This window comes from Ochotona princeps, chromosome 17, assembly GCF_030435755.1.
Source record: "Ochotona princeps isolate mOchPri1 chromosome 17, mOchPri1.hap1, whole genome shotgun sequence".
Taxonomy (NCBI): Eukaryota; Metazoa; Chordata; class Mammalia; order Lagomorpha; family Ochotonidae; genus Ochotona; species Ochotona princeps.
Window position 1 is genome coordinate 38,647,090 of NC_080848.1, and position 20,979 is coordinate 38,668,068.

The window sequence follows — 20,979 nt, forward strand, 5'->3', positions numbered from 1 at the left end:
CCTTATCTTCCCACTGGCGTTGGGAAGCTAGGCTCCCCATGGGGGGCTTTTAGCAGAGGGAGGAAGCGAGGTGCCTCGGTTCACAACCTCCACTGCCATGAACAGGCATGCTCTCCGTCCTTCCATCCTTCTACCCCGTTTCCTTTGTGTGAGACAGTGGGGAGTACCGATAAGGAGAGACTACTTCCATCACAGCCTTGGCACCTCCCCATTCTCCCCAGCACCACATGCCGGAGACAAAGCGCCACCTGTGGCTGGAGTGTGGAGGTGCAGCAGTGCCTGGGAGCAAGGTGGCAGGGGCCTGTTGAGGACAAGCTGGTCTAGAAAGCTGCACCTTCCTGGAAGTTCTGGGGTCAAATCCCAGCAGTTTTCTGGACGCCTCCTCCTCCCTCACCTCCCGCTGTTGGACGGTGCTGCTGGCAAAGAAGACCTCTGACTTGACATTCTCCATCCAGTGACATACACTTAAATCTTTATGTTAGGGCGGGCCTAGAAGTTAGGACTTCTACCTCCCACATGCAGACACCTGCTGACTCCAGCTTCCTGTTCAAGCAACTCTGGGAGGCTGTGGTGATTTCTCAGGCGTTTTCCTTCCTGCTGTCAACCAGGTCTTCCTTTGCACCAGCGGCAGCCCTCCAGTGCAGGCCCAGCCTCTGTAAAGTGACCCAGCAGGTGGGAGCAGGCTGGCTTCTGTGTGCCTGACTGTCTTACTCTGCTTCTTATATAAGTCAAGGGTGACCACGTTTTGTGCAGCAGTTACATCGCGGCTTAGTGGCCTCCCGCCTGTGTCTAAGAGCCTGTTTTGAGCCACCTCTCCTCTGCCTCCCATCCAGCTTCCTGTTAACATGCACTCCTGGAGGCAGCGGATGAGGCCTCCAGTGTGTGGGTCTCTGCCACCCACGGGGTGGGAGGCCTCCATGGGGTTCCGGCCCCCTACTTTTGGCCTGGCCCTTGGGGAGTGAACCAGAAGATGGAAGATGTCTCTGTCTCTATAATTCAAGTAAAGTAAAAAATATAAAGTCTTTAAAAAGAATAAAATTCTAATGTTTCATTCAGAAATAGCTAAGAAAAAAAAAGTGATGGTTCTTCTTTGTCCTTATAGGAAACTTTATCAAAGTTTTTGTTTTGTGGGCCCGGCTCGGTAGCCTAGTGGCCAAAGTCCTTGCCTTGCACACACTGGGATCCCATATAGGTGCCGGTTTTTATCCCGGTGGCCCAGCTTCCCATCCAGCTCGCTGCTTGTACCCTGGGAAAGCAATCGAGGACAGCCCATAGCTTTGGGACCCTGCACCCGTGTGGGAGACCCAGAAGAGGCTCCTGGCTCCTGGCTCCTGGGTTTGGATCAGCTCAGCTCCAGCCGTTGTGGTCACTTGGGGAGTGAACCATCAGACGGAAGTTCTTCCTGTCTCTCCTCCTCTCTATATATCTGACTTTCCAATTTAAAAAAGTGTTTTTGTTTTGTTTTGGTTTGTTTTCATCTTTGAAAAACCATTGTGAGTATTGTGAGATAGTGGCTGAAGCTGCTCCTTGGGAGACCTTGCATCCCCTAAGTGCCAGGTTCAAGTCCCAGCTACTCGACTTCTGGTCCAGCTCACATCCCTGTCTCTGTTACCGTTCTTTCCTTAAAAAAAAATTTTTTTTATTTGTTCGAAAAGTAAAATAACAGAGAAGGCAGAAGGGGAGAGAGAGAGAGAGCGCACCTCTATTTGCTGGCTCACTCTCCAAAAAGCCAGAACCGGGCAAGTCTGAACCCAGGATCCAGGATTTCACCCACGTCCACCACGTGGATACAGGGTTCCAAGAGCTTGGCCACCGTCCACTGCTTTCCCAGTTACGTTAGCAAGAAACCAGATCAGAAGTAGAGCAGTGGAGACTGGCACCTGAGCTCACATGGGGACGCTGGTGTCACAGGTAATAGTTTAACCCGCTGCGTGATAGCCCTAGCCCCTACTTATTAATTTTTTTTTAAAAAAAGATTTATTCAGTTTATTACAAAGTCAGATATACAGAGAGGAGGAGAGACAGAGAGGAAGATCTTCTGTCTGATGATTCACTCCCCAAGTGAGCCGCAAAGGGTCGGTGCTGTGCCGATCCGATGCCGGGAACCAGGAACCTCTTCCAGGTCTCCCACCAGGTGCAGGGTCCCAAAGCTTTGGGCCGTCCTCAACTGCTTTCCCAGGCCACAAGCAGGGAGCTGGATGGGAAGTGGAGCTGCCGGGATTAGAACCAGCGCCCATATGGGATCCCGGTGCGTTCAAGGTGAGGACTTTAGCCGCTAGGCCACGCCGCCGGGCCCTACTTATTAATTTTTAAGCCCATTTGCTGTAAGACAAAAGTTAGAAATAAAATTTTCAAATCATAGGAGTATGCCAAGCAAGCAAAGTAGACATCCTTGGTTGAAAATGATTGTGAAGATTTTTAAGGTTTTTCCTAATGAACAGTTAAAAAGAAAATGCAAATTTCCACAACAGTCCCAGGATTCAGAGAAGCTCTGAGAAAAGGCCAAAAAGGATTAGCAAAAATGCTTGGAGCAGAAAGAGCTGTTAAAGCCGGGCTGCTGGTGGGGCTGGCAAGGAATGTAATATGGTCTAGGAGCCCCAAGGGGCCTCCCCCTGAGCGCCAATATTGAGTGGCCTGTGTCTGCCTACCTTTCTGGGGTGGGAGGGGCTCCTGGTGCCCCATAGGAGGAAGTGTGAGGAGGGAGTGCCTGGGGATCTCTTCCTCTGCTGGGAGTCCTGACTTTTGCTGCACTCAGTGTGGGCTCCTGTGGGAATGGGGAATCAAGAACAATCCTGGAGCCCGGTGTGGTAGCCTTGCACCTGCCAGGATTCCATGTGGGCACTGGTTTGTGTTCTGGATGATCCACTTCCCATCCAGCTCCCTGCTTGTGGCCTGGGAAAGTAGTAGAGGACGGCCCAAAGCCTTGGGACCCTGCACCCATGTGGGAGACTCAGAGGAGGCTCTTTGCTCCTGGCTTCAGATCGGCTCAGCTCCAGCCATTGTGGCCACTTGGGGAGTGAATCAATGGATAGAAGACCTTCCTCTCTGTCTCTCCTCCTCTCTGTATATCGTACTTTCCAATAAGTAAATAAATAAGTAGATCTTTTTAAAAATCTTAAAAAAAATCTTCAGGGCTGGCACAATGGCTCAACAGGCTAATCTTGTACCTCCAAGTGCCAGTATCCCATAAAGGAACTAGTTTGTGTCCCAGCTGCTCCGCTTCCCATCCAGCCCCCTGCTTGTGGCTTGGGAAAGTAGAGAAAAAGCAATCACATGGAAGACCCAGAGGAGGCTCCGAGCTTCTGGCTTTGGATCAGCTCAGCCCAGGCCATTTGTGGAGTGAACCAGTGAATGGAAGATCTTTCTCTCCTTCTCCCTTAGCTCTGAAAATCTGTCTTCCCAAGGAACATTTAAAAAAAAAGAACAACAACAAAAAAAAAGAACAAGAATGACCTAATGAACCCAGCCATTTCCTGCTACTTCCTGCCTGCTTGTGGTGGGAGGAGGAGGGGCTGGCTCCCAGGGGCAGTAGCACAGTGTCGGGAAGTTTAGGGGGTCAGGAAGGCACAGAGAACCCCCAGACAAGCAGGAAGATGGTTCTTGTTTTCTCCAAGGCTTGAGCAACTCTTTAGGGCCAGAAAGTTCTGTGCTGGGAGGAAGATCCCTGGGTCATGGGGTACAGCCTCCAGGAGACGTATCTTGAGGCGTGGCAGTGCCTCCAGCACCCCTTCCACTGGGGAGGGGGGATAGCTTTGTCCACTGTGCCCCAGTGCCAGTCCCTCTGAGTCTTGGCTGTTAGGAGGAAAAACAGATGAGAAGGAAAGATGTTTCAGAAGACAGTTCTGGCTTGGCTGCAGCTGTCTCAGGCTGCGGTGGGTCAGTGACTGAGAATGGCACTGTTTGTGAGCAAGAAAACAGAAGGGAGAATGGGTGGAGAGGCAACAGTGGTCCACGGGGCTGCTGGGCAGGATGAGACCAACACTGAGCCCTGCATGGGGAGGAGAGATGAGCCAGACAGCCGCCCTACTCACCTGTGAAGCCAGGAGGGCCATTTCTCTGCCAGGTGGTGTTTCAGGAATGCAGCAGGAGAAACATGGATGGGTCTAGGGGTGTGTTAGAGATATGAAGTTCTGAGCTAGTAGCCCTGCCTTGGGCAGCCAGGGCTGTGCTGGAATGTCCAGGCTTGGCCCGTCTGCCCTCCAAGGTTGTCCTGCAGAGGGGGCCTCACTCAGACATGTTCAAGCTTCTTTCCTGCTGCTGTGTTCTTCTCAGGCCACAGGCACCAACTAGGGGCCGGCCTGGGGCAGTCAGAGCAGCCTGGGCCTTCCTGCCAAGTGCCAGACGCTTGGTGACACTTGAAATGCTACAGATAAAACAGGCAGAGACAGAGAGATGCCCTCTCCTTCCCCGCAGGCAGGGGTCAAGACCTCAGGGCCTCTGAGCCTCCACACCTGCAGGCATAAAGAACAAATTCGCCTCTAGGACCCAATGACCCCTGGCACAGGGATCCTCCCAGCCAGCCAGGGAGCGCTGGCCTGGGGGCACACATCAGACACACACGGGGATCCTCCAGGGACTCCCATCACATATATACACGCCCCAAGGCCGACACACATGGTCAGCAGGATGGTGGCCGTCGGTTCCAGCCTTCATGTTTCCCCAGTGACACCTGCCTGGCAGGTCCCTTTGCCCCAATTCTGATCAATGCCCTTACCATCAAACAGAGGGAGTTTGAATTTCCCCTGCTGTTTCCAGGGTGGGGGCTGAGGGGAGGGCGGCGCTCATAGGTAGGGAGCCCCAGGCCTGGCAGGGAGGGGGACCTCACGAGTGGCTGGGGCTCTCATCTGTGGACCACCGGAGTGTCCCGCACTCGGCAGATGAGGCGCAGGGACAGGATGGCACTTCTGTGAGATGCTGCTGTGTGTGCAAAGTGCCTGTCTCCTTGGCCCTGCTGGTTTTCTGACTGCATTTCCATCTCTCCCCTACCCCCGCCCCGCCCCTTCAACATCCCGTGAGGCTCTGCTTTATGCCCACAGGGTCTGGCTCTTGTAGATCACACTCCCACCCCTGCCCACGCCTTGCCCACGCCCTGCCTACGCCCTGCTTTCCTCTGCCATCGACTAGGTCCGACTTGGTCTGTCTTCCTCAATGCTGCCAGTAAGAGGGCATCACTGCCTAGCAGGTGACTGTACCCCGGAGCCGGGCAGACAGGGAGGGTGATGCCGAGTCCTCTGAGCACTTGTTTCCCTCACCCTCCGTCCTGGCCTCCGGGGGAGGTGGCACTTTACAGAGATGGAAGGCTTTAATACACATCTCGCTTCCTCTCCCTGTTCAGGGCCCTCGCAGGGAGCAGCGGAAGTCACCCCGCCGCCACCGCTGCTGGCAAGAGAGAGGCCAGGGAGAAGGAGGAGGAGAGGGTGCAGCGGGTTGTGGAGCCTCGGCCAATTTGGAGAGCACTGTGACCTGAGCACCCTCCGCGGCAACAGTGTCACATTGCCGGCGCAGGCATGCCATTAGTGTGCCCGCTGCCACACACAACGGTGGCATAAAGGCAGCGCTTTCCCCACCCGCCCCTGGTGCTTAGAAACTAGCGGCTCTAATGAGAAGCTGGAGCTGAAAGGAGGGAGATGGGGGGGAAGAACCAGTAGGCTGCTGCAGCGCGTGAGGCTGACCCACTTCTTGCCCAGGGAACAGGCACTGAGACGCCGGGTCAATGAGTTGTGGTCGCGCCCGGGTGTGCTTACTGCTCCCAGAAACCCCCTCCCTGGACCCCTGCCATGTGGTACATCACCTGCTCTCTTTCTTCCCTGGGACAACCTCTGCCCCTTCACCCAACGCCTGACTCCTACAGCTCTCTCAAGACAGGCAAGAACAAGGCGAACTGCAGGTGCCACTTGGGGGGAGGGCATCCTTGCCACCCCCATTGGCTTTTTAGTTGTGCTGTCAGTTACTTAGCCAGTAGTCTATGTTTCTGTGTATCTTTTTTTTTTTTTCTTTTTTAGCACTCATATTTATTAACAGCCTAAAAAGGAGGAGCCAGAGGAGGGGGTGGGGTGGGGGCGGGGTTTGACTGAAAGCCCAGTGAGTTAAAAGGGACAATTAGAGCAGCAGAGATATTGAGCACAGAATGGAAAAGGGCATTTTAACGTTCAAAGGTTCTTGAGGTATTTTCTGAGTAGACAGAGGTAAAACAAAATTGGTCCATTACGCGTGGCGGATTGGTGACATGGGATGGAGTAATGGCTCGTACAGAGGACGTGGAACCCACAGAGCTGGGCTGGGAGGAAGGCCACAGCCGTGGCAGGCGGCTTCAGACTCAAGTGCTCTTGTCCCTGCTTAGTCCAAGAACAGCCACGGCCAGCAGCTCTGGTGTGGGCATTTGATCTGGCCCTTAAGCTGCAGTTGGCGCTCCACTCCGATTCCACCTTCCTGCCTGCACCCTGGGAGGCTGCTCAGATGTTGGGTCCCTTCTCCCCACCTGGTGTTCCAGGCTCCTGGTTCTGTGCTGTTCTAGCCCAGGCTATTATAGGCATTTGGGGAGGTGAACTGTCTCTCTCTTAAGTATGTGTGAGTCCAGCAGGGCTTAAGCCACCATTTACAATGTTGCCATCCCCAGCATACTGCTCTTCTTTCCATCCAGCTCCTTCCTCATGTGCCTGGGTAGCAAGCAGCAGCAGATGACCCAAGTGCTTAGGCCCTTGTACCCACACAGGAAACCAAGACAGAGTTCCAGACTCTTGATTCAGCCTGGTCCAGACTGAGCTGTTATCCACATTAGGGGAGTGAACCAGCAGACAGAAGATTCCCTTCTCTCCCTTTCCTGTTGTAGGAAGTTAGAAATTATCCTAATGTGTGTGAGAGGGGCCTATAGAAAACAAAGTATATATTGCAGAAACACACCTTGGAAACAGCCTGGTCAGTATTTTAGGTACAAAGTCCTGTCCAGACCCCTTAACTAGGCAGGTGGGCCAACCTATCAAAGGTTCCCTAGGAGAATCCTCTTGACTCAGCCCCTAACTGCTCCCCGAGCCTGACCACCACGGGAGATGAAACCCTCCCAGCCGTCCCGAGGAAGGCACCAAGGGAAACTCCTCTGCTTGGTGCTGACAGTGCTCAGGACTGAGCCCTTGGGGGAGTGTTGCCTAGTTCACACTCAGCAGACCCTCTGTTCTGGAGTGGAAGGAGAAAGGACCCCACTCCCTTACACGCCCTAGCTGAGCAGACTGCGCTCAGCTCCCAGCTCTTTCCCCGGTCTCCCACCTGGCCTGCCAGGTGTAATATCTCCATGAAGCCGTGGGAGCTGGCTTTCCCAGGCAGGATGGCTGGGCACTCTCCCTGGCTCCCTCACACTTTATCTGGAGAAGTGCCCATGCATTCTGACTGTGGCACTGCCCCCTTCAGCCTTGCTGATTACCACTGGCTCATATCTCACATTGTTTCTCAGGCAAAGAATCTATCCACACTCAGCATCTCCCTCTGTTTTGAATAATAATAAAATAAAAACCTTTAAAACATTGTCAAAGGACACAGAGAAAGGCAGGCTTCCTTCAGTTCAATATGAGGTCAGGGAGGGATGGAGACTTGAGGAGGGGATTCCCCAGGGCAGAGGTGGGGAGCTGCCTGGGGGAGTAGCAGGTGTCTGAGGGAGGAGGGACTGACAGATCCCACCCAGGGCCATCCCAGCCACCAGCCAACTCATCCTCCCTGAGCCCAGGTCCTACAGCTTCCCGGTGCTCTCCGCCTCCCTTAGACTTGCTCACAGGCCAGGCTGTGCTGGGACCCACTGGCTCCCACTGGCCCCCGGTGGCAGAGTGCTGAGTGATTAGTTAGGTGATGAGTAAACATTTGCTAAATGGAATTCTTGGCTTCTTGGCAATGCACAGCCCCCGCAGAGGAGGGTGAAGCGCGGATCGTGGGAGGGGGCTCTTCCGTGTGGTCAGTAGAGCAGGCTTAGGGCTCCTGTGGGCTGTGGGCAGGGAGTCATGTGGACAGAGAGCTGGGGGTGCAGGGCCTGGGTGCCTGAAATGTTACAGCAACACTATGCCAGAGTAGAAGCAGCAGGTGTCTGGGAATGGGACTGTGGCCCGGGCAGGCTTCCAGCGAGCGGGCGAGCGCTCCAGCTTGCTGGCACCAGGAAAGGCTTTGGCTGTGTGCACGAGGCGAATGGCAAGGATGGAACCCACTGTTGAGAAGCTTAGGCAAGGGGGCTGTGTTCTTAGGGAGAGGTTGGGAGAGGGGGCTGGAGGAAAATTCTGTGGGAAAGCTCTGAATTTGCTCCACATCCAGGGCATAGTACAAGAGCCAGAGAGAGCAGTCCTGGAGGCACCCACGCCTCCCAGATGCACAGGGTCTTCATGGACCCCAAACAAGGGGCCATCACACACCCTCAGCCCACAGCACAAATCCTCCCCGCCTTGGCCAACTCATCCTCCTGAGAAGTTCTCTCTGACTCTCCCACCCCAGCCAATTTCATTGTGGGGTGGGGGTGCATGGATCCCTCCTAGGCTCCCAGGGACACACCTTCTCACTTTGATGTCCCTAGGAACTGGGCAGCAGAGCACTCGGTCAGCGGTCAGTGTTTGTGGAAATGTACTCTAACGGGTGGTTCCACTCTCAGGCTGTAGGGAGAATTTGTGTGGGGGATACTCAGAGGTCTCCAATGGCCCTTCTCCCCCAGCTCCTCCAGCAAGAGCTGGCTCTGTCCCCAGTGAGCCCAGCGTGGGGAGCATGTGGTGAGAGCAGAGGGGGGCTGCTTCTGGGCCCACCCAAAGTGCTGAGCAGGTGGAAAAGGCTCGTGGGGCCGTGGGAGGAGGCCGGGATCTCCCCACGCTGGGTCCCACGGGGGAGGTGAGGGAGGCCTGAAGCAGCTGAGCAGGGTTGCTTTTATGTCTGCCTTCCTGGAGGACAAAGTCCCAGCAACACACCTGGGGCCCAGGCCCTACAGCCTGGCCACTGATGCCCACTAACAAGCATCTTGAGGCAGGCAGGAGCAGGGGACCTGGTACCAACACCTGGCTTCTTTGGCACGGGATTTACTAAATAATAATAAAGTCCATGGGCTCCTGATTTTCCCACGGACAACCCTGCTTTCTAAAGTTTGAAATGCAACCAACAATGGAGTAGCACCCTCAGGCTCTGAGGGATAGCCAGGCCCTGGCCTGTGTCCCACCAGGGCAGACACGGCAGATGGCATTTTACTGGGCTCTTCACTGGGCTCCTGCTCCGGAGGCATGTCCAGCAAGGCTTGGAACCACAGCCCTGCCACCCTCAAGGTAAGCCAATCCCTCCCTTCCCCCACAACCAGCAAGGCCTGCGCAGGGGCTGTGTGGGTCAGTCCCCGTCTCCACAGCCCCGGGGCAACCGGCTGTTCCCTCACAGCTGCTGCTGAGGCCGCCATGGAACCAGCCTGGAAGAATCTGGGACCAGCCTGCTCAGGGGATGCACAGAAAGGAAGCCAAGTGAGGGCCGCCAGCACGTGGGAAGTGACTCATGCTGTGTGCGGGCGAGGGAAGGACGGGGGAAGAGGGAACACGCGTGCATGCGTGTGCGTGTGTGTTCACTCCTGCCCCCACCCCCACCGCCCCTCCCACTGGGAGCCCCGACTCTGCCACCCATCAGGAATGCGGGGTGAACAAATGGAAAACAGGGTTCCTGGCCAAGAGAGACATTTTTTTTTTTTAATTGTTATTCTTTTTCCCTCCTGTAATCAGATTCAGCATCTCTCGCTTCTCGTATACATCTTCTCAGGAGGGAAGTTCAATCTGTGCAAAAGTGCGAGAGAGATCGTGCCCACCCCGGGGTCCTGGTCGGTGCCCCTCCCCTCTGTCTGCCCTTGTCTGTCCCCATTCCTAACTCCTGAGTCTAGATATCCCCTGACCTCCGTCTGGCTCCAAGCAGCTCCTGGCCAGGAAGGCCAGGGCCTCAGTAGTATGGAAGTACCTGAGAAGGTTCTAGAGATGCCCTCAGGGTTCCCCTGGCGCTGCTCTCCTCCTGTCCCACACAAGGGGGCCCTGGCCAGGCTGCCCACCACTCAGCTGCAGCAGACACACACTGGCACACTCAGTTTCCCTGGCCTGTCCACAGTGTCACAGGCCAGACGCTAGGCCGATGGCAGTGGCTAACCCGTGGGCTAACACTGTGGGTGCTTCCTCGTCTGTGGGCTTCAGAAACCAGGGGACTACTGCTCTCCCTTCTCCATCCAACCAGGTCCCTGTGCCTGGGGCTCCCTGCTGCACACCAACAGTGGCTCCCCCAGGAGGGGACTGGGAAGCTGGGAGGCCACAGGTGAGGCTGTGTTGCATATAAAAACAAGGTGATACTCTAAATAGCTAAGAATATTGGTCCCCTGGAATGATTCTTGCTGCCTTCCCTTCTCTCCCACCCTCCCCACTGATATCAGGCCCCAGGGCCCAAGTCCAGCTAGTCCATGGACTGATCTTGGCAGGTTGACATTTGGGACAAAAATGCAACTACAAGTCACTCTTTCTAGAAGTCTCCAGTATGATCCTTAGTTGGGCAGATATAGTATTCTGTATAGTTAATCAACACAATGAGATGTACAGTTGGAGACGGGGTGGCAGGCGGAGCTGTGCACGTGTGTGTATACATATATATGTGTGAGTGTGTGTGTGTATATATATATATATATAAGTGGACATAGTTAGAAAACTGCACCTTCTGTGAGAACCTCACCCATCGCGTGGGGTGGAAGTGCTAATTTTCAGCCTCACATGGTCTTTCCTTTGGTAATTGGTTCTTGGACCCCAGCCGTGGGGCCCGGGTCTGTCAGGGTTGCCTGAGACACCAGCAGTGAAAGGTGTTACTCCCCCCACCCCTGCCCAGGGAAGGACCCAAGGTGGAGTGGGATTGGATTGGTCCAGGGCAGGCCGACCAAATGGCCTTGAGCAAGGGCAGGAGGGTTCCGTTACACCCAGGCTGCTGGTTGGCCCAGCCTCTTCCAAGCTTGGCTTCCTTTGGGAACAGTGGGCTCTTCAGATCTCTCCCGAGGGTCAGCGTCCCGCTCGCAAGAGCCCAAGTCCTATGCAGGCCATTAGTCCTGGTGTTGCTAATGAAGGGTCCACCACGTGCACCTCTGCCCACCTTGCTGGAGCGGACGCTGTCCGTGGGTGATTGGCTGGCTGGGGGCAGCTGGGTGGGACATGCCGATCCCCTCCCACGTGGGGCTGTACATTTTGGGTTTATCATCCACGGGGTAGGGTCCAGCCGGCAGCCCATGGGCTCTGTTGGCCTGTTCCTGCTCCTCAGCAGCTGCTCCTCCTCGTAAAGAAAAGAAAAGAAATTGTGTTCCTCGATGGACACGTGGCAGTGCAGGAGCCGGCAGCCTGAGTCCTCAGCGGAGAGTGACTGCCAACCCCAGTATCCAGGCCAGGAGTGAGGCCTGCAGGAAGCTGCCTGCGGAGGCCTGCTGCACCCCGCTGGGGACGCGGATATGGGTCCTCCGGGCACACTTGCCCTTCCTTTTGGGCCGAGCTGTGGGCAAGATGTCAAAGCTGAACTTATGCTGGTAGTCAGGGATGTAGTCCGGCAGTTCTTGCACCTGCTTCCCAGCGCCGGCCTTGGAGATCTGGTTGCGATTCCGGTGGCTGGTGCAGTTCTTGCCGGACTTCTTATGGCCCTTGTCTCTGGCGGGGCCATGGGACGGCGGGTGGTGCTCCTTGCGGGCGGCCCTGTCGGTGGTGGTGAGCGTGTGCGACTTGATCTGGTGGGGGGACGCCGGCGGCCCCGTGCAGTTCCTGAAGTCGTCAGCCCTTAGCAGCTTCAAGTCCCGGCCTTGCTGCAGCTCGGGCGCAGCGCAGGGGACGGCGGAGCTGGAGCCGCGGAACCTGCGCAGCCACTCCCACAGGGAGCGCGCCCCGCAGCCGCAGTCCCAGGCATTGCCATTGAGGCGGAGGAACTCCAGGGCGACCAGCGGGGCCAGGCAATCGCCCTGCAGCTCCGTGAGGCTGTTATTGAAGAGGAAGAGCGTGGTTAGCCTGTGCAGGTCGTGGAAAGCCCGGCGGTGTACCCAGCGCAGCTGGTTCTCGTGCAACAACAGGCGGTCCAGGTTGACCAGCCCCCGGAAGGTGTCCTGACCCAAGCTCCACAACTTGTTGCCATGGAGGAACAGGTGGCTGAGATTGACCAGGTCCACAAAGATATCGTCCTGGAGGTACTCGATGTGATTGTCCTGCAGGTAGAGATACTGCAGGCTGTGCAGGCCGCTGAAGATGCCCGCCGGCAACGCGCTGAGCCCACACTTGTAGAGGTAGAGGGCGTGGAGCCTCACCAGGCCCTGGAAGGTCTCAGGCGCCAGCGTCCTCAGCTGCCTATTGTCCCCAAGATCCAGCTCCTCCAGGTGTGCGAAGCCCTCGAAGGTGCCGGGGTCGATGAAGGTGAGGTTATTGGAGTAGATCCACAGGGTGACCATGGCAGGGCTGAAGTGGCCTGGCTGCAGGAGGCTGATGCGGTTGTTCTGCAGGAAGATGCGCTCGCTGTCTTCAGGGATGCCTTCCGGGATGGTGGCGAAATTGTGTGCCTGGCAGCTGACCGTCATGGGCGCCGGGTAGCATACACAGTCCCGCGGGCAGCCGCCGCCCAGCGGCAACTTCCAGGCAAGCAGCAGCAGCAGCAGCAGGGACAGCTCCACACAGCATCCTGGTAGGGGGAAAGATAGCAGAGCCAGGTCAGGGGTCGCCCTGCAGGGAGCTGGGCGACTGGCACAGGACCCTTCCGCGCATGCTCTGTCCGCCTCTTTGCCCTTGGAACCCCAACCCTTCCTCCACCCCCGAGAACTGCTGCAGATGGAGGAAGGCAGGGGCATGGTCCAATCCTGGGAGCCACATGGGAACAGGTGCCTCTTCCTGCAGTGGGGCCTTCCCACCTCTCCTGAGGGGAAGCGAGTTGGGGGTGAAAACCTTGATGACCCCCTGCCTCCTGAGCTGCACCCCACAGTGTCCAAGCCCCTCCCCTTCGGCTTGGCCAGATCTGCTGGCTGGTGGGGGGACGGGCAGGATCTCTGCCCACGACCAGGCCATGTGGAGCCCTCAACCTGGCTCGGCAGCCTGTTTCTAAGGAAGGAAATCTCTGCGATACCACCAGATTATCCCCAACAATCAATATGCACTACACGGGGTCCCTTGTTCAGAGTTTTCCGTTATCCCGCAGGAGACAGCACCCAGGTCCGTGTTTCCTCGTTTCCAAGACACAGAGGAGGACAGAGTTCTCTGCTGCACAGCTTTGTAGATGTCCTGAGAGGCCACGGGGCTGTGACAGGGGAATAGGGTAAGGCAGCGGGGGCACAAGCTCGGGTGCCCCAGGGCCCAAGAGGCAGCTGGTCAAGGCCAACTTCACCCCAGCCACCTTCTCCTGTCCCCCCACCACCACCCCTTGCCACCACTGTGGCTGCAAAACCAGGCCACGCCTCTTGACTGTCTGCAGCATTTCCTCTGTAGCTTCCCCCTAATTGGGCATTAATTAGGCATTCTTTAATGGATCCCGAAAAATAATTTATTTTCGGATGTGTCCAGCCTGTGGTCGGCTGAGAGCCCCACACTCATTAGCACAGCAGCCTCATTACAGACAGTCGTCATCACCTGCCTTTGCCCAGGGTCACGGCTGGCCTGGCAGGCTGCGAAGTGTGCCAGGGTGTGGGCGACAGGTTCCTCCCTGCCCCCGTTGGCTTCCTGCCCCTTGCCCTCCAGCGTTTCCAGTCAGGCCCCTGGGGAGAGCCACCACACCTGGGGCACCTCAGCACCTCTTCCTCCTGCCAGCTGCACCCAGGGCCTCCAGGACGGGAAGACAATCCCAGCTCAGCCACTGCCCCAAAGCCCAGTCTCATGCTGGCCGGCCGCCCAGGCTCCTGGTGCTGCCACTGCCTGAGCTCTGGCCCGAGCCGGCCCCACCACCACTGCCACCTCCACCTCCTTGCAGGCAGAAACGGCATCGACAATCAGTGACAGCTCCCAGCTGTTGGGAGTTATGGGCTCCCACAGAGTGGCAGCTGCTTCCTGTCCCCCCCACCCCGTAATCACCCGGCTCCGACCGAATGTTCAAAACGCATAAAAATCATCACACGTAATTTGCTTTCTGCATAATTGGGTTCGCTTGTGATTTCAGTGCAATTATGACCTGAGAGGCGGTGGTGGCGCAGCTTTGAGGACCCTTTCCGGAAGAGGCCATGCTCCACGTGGCCTCAGACGCGCCTTCAGTCACCCCAACCACAGGACAGCCCACAGGCCGGGCCAAGGCTGCTGTCCCCCAGCCTCAGTCCTGCCTCACCAGAACATGTATAGGCCATGACGGCTAAGGCCAGCCTTCCCCTTGCTGTCCCCCACTGGTCTTAGAGCTGCCACCCGGACACACACACACATTTCCATCTGTAGAGGAAGGCTGGTGTGTAAGAGGGTAGGGGCCGGGGCTCCAAATCACAGCTGCACTGGGGGACCCCACACCTCTTTCCTGCTGTAATAGCTAGGAGGGGGGCCTGGTGCGGTAGCCTAGTGGCTAAAGTGCCTCGCCTTGCATGCGCTGGAATCCCATATGGGTGCTGCTGGTTCGTGTTCTGGTGGCTCCATTTCCCATCCAGCTCCCTGCGTGTGGCCTGGGAAAGCAGTCGAGGACGGGCCAAAGCCTTGGGACCCTGCACCCACGTGGGAGATCCGGAAGAAGCTCCTGGCTCCTGGATTCAGATTGGCTCATCTCCAGCTGTTGCAGCCAGTTGGGGGTGAACCGGTAGATGGAGGATCTTTCTCTCTGTCTCTCCAAGAAAAATAAATACATCTTTTAAAAAAAGAGCTGGGAGAGGAGCTCAGCCACAGGCAGAGCTGACGACACCTTCATCTCCTCTCTCCACTCACATCGCTCACCACTGCCCAGGCTTACCACTGCCCAGGCTGCACCTGCAGGAACCCACTCCCAGTGATCTCGCTGTGCTGTGTCCCTGGGGTGCTAGGCTGTCCTGCCGGTCCCCTGGTGGTGGGTGTTCAGTGTTTCAGGTAGAAATGGCTTGGGCTGGGGGCACTGCAGAGGCAAAGGCTTGTCCTCTGGCGGGAGTGGCACTAACCTCAGCAGACATTTGGCCAGCTCCGTGGAGCTGCATCGTTCCCCCTGCTGCTACTGTGGCTGTTTCTGGAAGCCACAGGATGGAATTCTCTGGGGGCCCCCTGGAGACATAAAGTGGCATAGCCTGCTGAGACAGAAAGTGGTGGCCTACATGGGGGAGTCACTTAAGTCCCTAGTGTAAGGTGGAAAAGCCAGACCTTCTAAGAATTAAGGTGGACAGGTGGGTGGGATGAAGGTGTTGTCCAGGGAAGAAACATCCTACCCTTCCATGGCCAGGGTTCCAGAAGGAGGCAGGGTCCCAGCCAAGGCCTGTCTCACACACCTGTCACCTAGAGGAGGCTGGGGGGCTGGGGGGCTGGGGGACTGGCCTGACACAACATAGCCCAAGGACCACGGAGGCCCCTCTGGAACCCGGCTGCTGGGACCTAGGGGAGCTGTTGTCCAGCCCCCATGGCACTGACCTGCCTGGATGCCAGACAGCTGTGCCGGGGGGGGGGGCTGACCCTCCTGTAGTGGGATGAGTGGGCATTAACTCAGAGTGAGCCTGCCTCTCTGCCCTGGAAGTCGGCTCCATCCCTGGACCCTAGATCCGCTGTCCTAGTGGACCACGGACCAGGGGCGATCTCTGGTATCCACAGGGTCTGAGTTAGCTGGGCCCAGCCCTGGGTTTTCTGTTACTAAGTTTATTTCCCAGGGAGGCAAGCATTGCAGGCCTCCTCCTATACCCCTCTTGCGGCCCCCTGGGAGGCCTGACCAGCTGATTGCTTTACTAATGCACTAACAACCAGGACACTAAGACTACAAATGAGCAGGGGGCCCGGCCTCAGGTAATGGCCTTGGAGCCCCTCTTGCAGCCTCCTCAGCCCACTCCTGTGGTGGGGTAGATCCCCCTTCCCCTCGGGGTGGTGCTGCCTTGAGGGTCTGGAGAGAGCAAGGCTGGCCCTGCCATGGCACAACTGCCCCCCCCTTCCTTCCTCCTCCTCTTCCTCCTAGAGGAGCACACTCTACCTTACCCTCAGTCTGTCCTAGTCCCCTGCACATCGGAGCTCACCTGGCTCCATTCAAGACTTGTGCAAGGAGCCTGCGATGTTGCTAGCACCAATGTGGGGCGAGCCCTCAGGACTTCTTAGCTGATGATGGTGGGGAGCATTTAATGCCGGGCTGTGGGGCAGGTGCTGGGTACCTGGGCATGTGTGTGGAGTGTGGTGGGGCTCAGCCTGTGCTGCAGCCCTCACCACTCAGCTGCCAGACACAGCAGCCCCTCCATTTGCTGAATACTGGGTCTGTGAAGGGTCCCTTGGGTTCAATGAGAGGTGGCATGCATGGTGCCTGGCTCGGCATCCAGTCCCAGCCTCTAATCTGGGAGAGCTGGGGCTGTTGTCCCGCTAACAGACAGCATGCATGCAGTTGGCTCGCTCGGGTTACTCAGCAGCCCCCAGATGTGCTTGTGAATGGTCCCAGGGCAGGGGAGGCAGGGTGCAGGCCTGCCTCCCAATGGGAAGGGAAAGGGCACAGCATCTGCAAAGGCTAAGAGACTTTTGTGTTTAATCATGTTTACATAGTTGAGAAGGATATAGGCTCCGGTCTTAATCCTGTCCCCTCTCAGACTCTGCCGGAAGAGCTTGTCATGGCACCAGTCCCATCCGCATCTCGGGGACCCTGCAGCCTCCTGGACCCTGGGAGCCAGAAGGGAACCGAGAAACCCACCCCCCATCCCTGGGCCTGACAGTGTGCCCCAAGAGCCACTCCCCTAACCTGCTGCCACGGAAGAGGCCGCTCCTCCCTGCCCCCTGAGCTGGCCTCTCCCTGGCCCCCGGCAGCCTGGGGAGCTCTCTCAAGCCTAGACACCGGCCAGCCCTTCTGCAGTCATCCTCCCCCTGCGGGGCAGAGGGGCCTCCTCCCCTGCTGCCCAACTCTCCTCTTCCCATTGCTCCTCTCTAGGCCGATCGATGCTAACCCAATGCTCTCTGTCGATGGATAATGGCCTCAGGCCAGGCCGGCGGCACTCACCAGGCTGCTGGCGCCTCAGGCCCTGGGCACTGTCCCTCTCCATCCAACCCAAACGCAGGCTCCTATTTGCTAGAGTGCCCTCTGCCCTGGGAATCTGGCCCAGCCCCAGGGACAAGAAGACATCCAGGGGACACCAGAGATCTACTGGACAGCCCCATTTGTTGGGGTGGGCACCATAGTCAGCCACACCCTGTCTCTGGCACAGGACAGAGAAGGTTTCGCAGCTAGAGAAACCTGGGTTTGAAATCCTGGCTCCCCTACCTAGTGAGCTTGTCCTGTTGCTGGCATGAGCTTCCCTTCCCCCACCTGTAAAGTGTGTGTGTATGGTGGGCAGTCATTAAGTCTGTGGACCCTCGCGCATCCCCCCACACCTCTATCACATTCCTGCCCAGGGGAAGGCAGCTGCTTCATTAATGCTCTCTCTCCTACCTCGCCCCTATCACGCAAAAAGCCTATGGTGAAAGGGGGCATTGTGCTGCAGTGTGTTACGCCAGCATCCCATATTGGAACACTGGTGAGCCCTGGCTGCTCTGTTTTTGACCCTATTCCCCGCTAACACACCTGAGATGGCACTGGATAACAGCCCAAGTGATGGGCCCCTGCATCCACATGGGAGACTCAGATGGAATTCCAGGCTCCTGGGCTTGGCCTGCCTCAGCCCTGGCTGTTGGGGCCAACTGGGGGAGAGAACCAACAGGTGGAAGATTCTTTCTCTCTGTCATTCTGCCTTTCAAAGAAATAAACCTTGAAAGCAAGAAAGAAGGGAAAGAAATCCTGTCTGCTCAACCTTAGGGTGGTTCTGCCTCTGTTTGCCTCACACGGCAACCACCCTCACCTCTCGCTGGCACTGCTGTAATGCCTCTCAGTGTTCTCTCTGCCCCACCCTGTGTCCCCTGACACAGCAGCCAGGGGTCTTCAGCAGGCTGCTCAAGCTCCCATCTCACTCAGCAAGGGCCCTCCAAGTTCTAGGTGCAGCCCCGAGGCCCCACTGATCTGAATGTGCAAGCTGGGGAGGATGGCTTGGAGCAAGGGGAATGCAGTCCCAGGCCTACCCCAGGTCATGGGCAGGTTTGTCAGGTCATGGGCAGGTTTGTCTGGGACGGAAGGCCTTCCCTGGGCAGTCTCATGCAAATCAGGATGAACCTATCACATTTTCTGAGGGCCAGCTCTCAAACAAAACAAAACAAGCCAGCTCTGTGTTGCAGGTGGGGGTGAGGACAACTTACAAGTGTGTCCCCAGACCCTACCCATCAGGCCCAGCAGCAGCAGCCCAAGAGGCAGGCCTGGGCCCAGACTGAGCCTGTGTGCTAGGCGTGGCGTATAAGTGTCACGGGAGCCTTTGTGCATCCAGATGTGAGTTTGTCGCTGTGTGTGCCACACATACCTGCCTGTGCAAGCAGGTAGGCCTATGTGTGCATGAATTTGAGTACATATGTGTGCACTTGTAAACACACACTTGTCTCCTGGGGACCAGATGTGGGCTGGTGGCTGGGTCCCCTTTTCTCCTGCAGCAACCTGGCTGTCACCCCCCAGAGAGGAGGCTGCTGGGGCATGAGTGCGGGTGGTGTTGGGTGGTGAGCTTTCCCCAGCTCCTCTGGGGCTCTGGATCACTCTCAGCTGAGCAGAGGGAGGCTTCTTATTGAAACAACCTTGCAGCATCCATCTGCCTGGCTCACCCCCTGGAGCAGGCCTGTCCAGGAGCACCATGCTCAATGGGCAGCCAGATTCTCAGGGAACCGTGCTGAAGCTGCCCCTGGCTCCCCCACCCCCTGCCTATACGGTTTCCCCACTCCTTACGGTGCAGGGTGCTGGATGGGGGTGGTCGCTCAATGCTGGCCCAAGCAGCCCAGCTCTCTAGGCACTACCCAGGTTCATCTCCAGTCATGGAACCTCCTGGAACCTTGGTTTCTCGGTCTGGAAACGGGTCAGGGCACGTGCTGACTATGTCACTGCAAAAAGTTCTTCCCCCCAGCTCCTGTTTCAGGGCTCCATCCAGCTGGGGGGAGGGGGTGTCCCTGGCTTTCACCTTACACAGGGCCCTGTGGACAGACCGAATAGACTGGGGGGCCACAGATGGGCTCAACCTCAGTGCTAAGGTTCCCTGCCAGGCCCTAGCTGCAGGTGCGAAGGCACCTTGAACTCTTCCCCTCTGCCCCTCACCTCTGGTCTGTCCATCTCCACCTGCACCTGCTAGCCCTTACTGATGTACTGAGGTTTGTGAAATGTATCCTCATGTCATTTAGCTTTGCTCCTTGTTTGGGGCTCGGGGGAGGGAAGAGAACCAAGCTGTCACAGCCCAGGTTCCAGGGCTGAGGAACTGCAGCTTCCCATCTTCTCGGTGGAAAACCTGTGCTGTGCCTCATCCTTGCTGACACCGGGAGAACCACCCGCATCTCCCCAGCTGTGGTTAGTATGTGCCCATCGAGTCTCATGAGCTGCCATGGTTTCTGTTGGGGCAGTCTTCCTACTCCCCAAGAGGGCAGGACAGTCCTTGATGGCTAATGTCCACTGGAGGCCTGCAAGGAAGTGAAGTGGGGCTCTCTCTAACCCTGCAGGGCCCAGCCCTGGGCATGTCTGAGGCGGGAGTTGGGCTAGGGGACAGGTGGAGACTCTGTGCCAGAAGACCTGGTCCTGGTGTCCAGTGAGAGGAGTTCAGCTCCTATCCCTAGACTGGGAGACTGTCCTTGTGTCTGAAGCCACCCGAGCCCCAGGCTTGGGTCCGCAGCAATGGGAGATTCCTTCCCTTATGGGGCCAACACTCTAGCAGGGGAGACAGAGTTAAGCAAGAGGAGCCAGTCAGGCCCAAAGTGGCATATGGTGGTGGTTGGGAAGATCTCCCAGAGCAGCTGAAACTGGAAGGACCAGGAGCCAGGGTAGGAGGGTAGGGGAGAGAACAGCAGGTGCAGAGCCCCCAGGGCAGGACTAGGACAGCTGACGGGGGCAGCAAAACAGCGGCCAGGCATGAAGGACCTGAAAAGCCACAACCAAGGGTTTGCATCTCAGACAGCGTATGGTGAGCGTATGGTCCTGAGGTGCGGCTGACAGCCTTGACCTTCACTCCCCAGGGTTCCCGCCTGTCTGTGGCCCCTCCATCCCCAGAAACCAGTGACTTGATTCTGACCAATGAGACACCGAGGAAGGGCTGCCAGGGGGAACTTCAGGGAAATCTCACTTTTCAGTTTAAAAGGATGCAAGGAAAAAAAGTGTTCTTCCTCTTGCTTCTGGGGGTGCTGGGGTGGGGACAGCTTGGGGTGGTCCTGAGGTTTGAGGCCCCTTACCAGGGGCTCCTGAGAGAGCCTTGGGAAGCCCAGGAGTCAACCCATGCTAAAAATCCCAGAATTTTAAGAGGCGTCATTGGCTTACACAGAAATTCCAGAATTTTACTTATTTATTTTTATTGAAAAGTTAGATATACAGAAAGAAGGAAAGACAGAGAGGAAGATCTGTCTCAGCAGCCGCAATGACTGAAGCTGAGCCAATCCGAAGCCAAGAGCCAGGAGCTTCTTCCAGGTCTCCCACATGGGTGCAGGATCACAAGGGCTTGGACTGGCTTCAACTGCTTTCCCAGGCCACAAGAGGGAGCTGGATAGGAAGTGGGGCCACCGGATTAGAACTGGCACCCATATGGGATCCCAGTGCGTTCAAGGCAAGCACTTAAGTCGCTAGGCCACGGTGCTAGGCCCCAGAATTTTTCTTATGTGACCCCTGAATCCTCTTCTTGGGAATCTATTTTAGATTGGGCTTCCCATGACATGCAGCCCAATGTGAGACCTACTTAGTCAGCCATGTGAGACTTCTGTTTACAGCCAGAGGTCTAACCCAGGCTGTGGCTTGTCCTCCCATGCCTCAGTTCCCCCTACTCCCCCAGCATCACCAGCACCCATACATCCCATAGCTGGAGAACTTCGG

General features: G+C 56.9%; 1 protein-coding gene across 1 annotated transcript in view; it reads right to left on the reverse strand.

Moving 5' to 3' along the window:
- Window positions 1-10,310: 10,310 nt before the first annotated feature.
- RTN4RL1 (reticulon 4 receptor like 1) overlaps window positions 10,311-20,979 on the reverse strand; it is a 77,089-nt gene continuing 66,420 nt past the window's right edge. Inside the window, exon 2 of the mRNA XM_058675799.1 lies at window positions 10,311-12,654. Within this exon, the coding sequence (XP_058531782.1) occupies window positions 11,351-12,654 (1,304 nt within the window). The 3' untranslated portion in view covers window positions 10,311-11,350. The remainder of the gene's footprint in view (window positions 12,655-20,979) is intronic.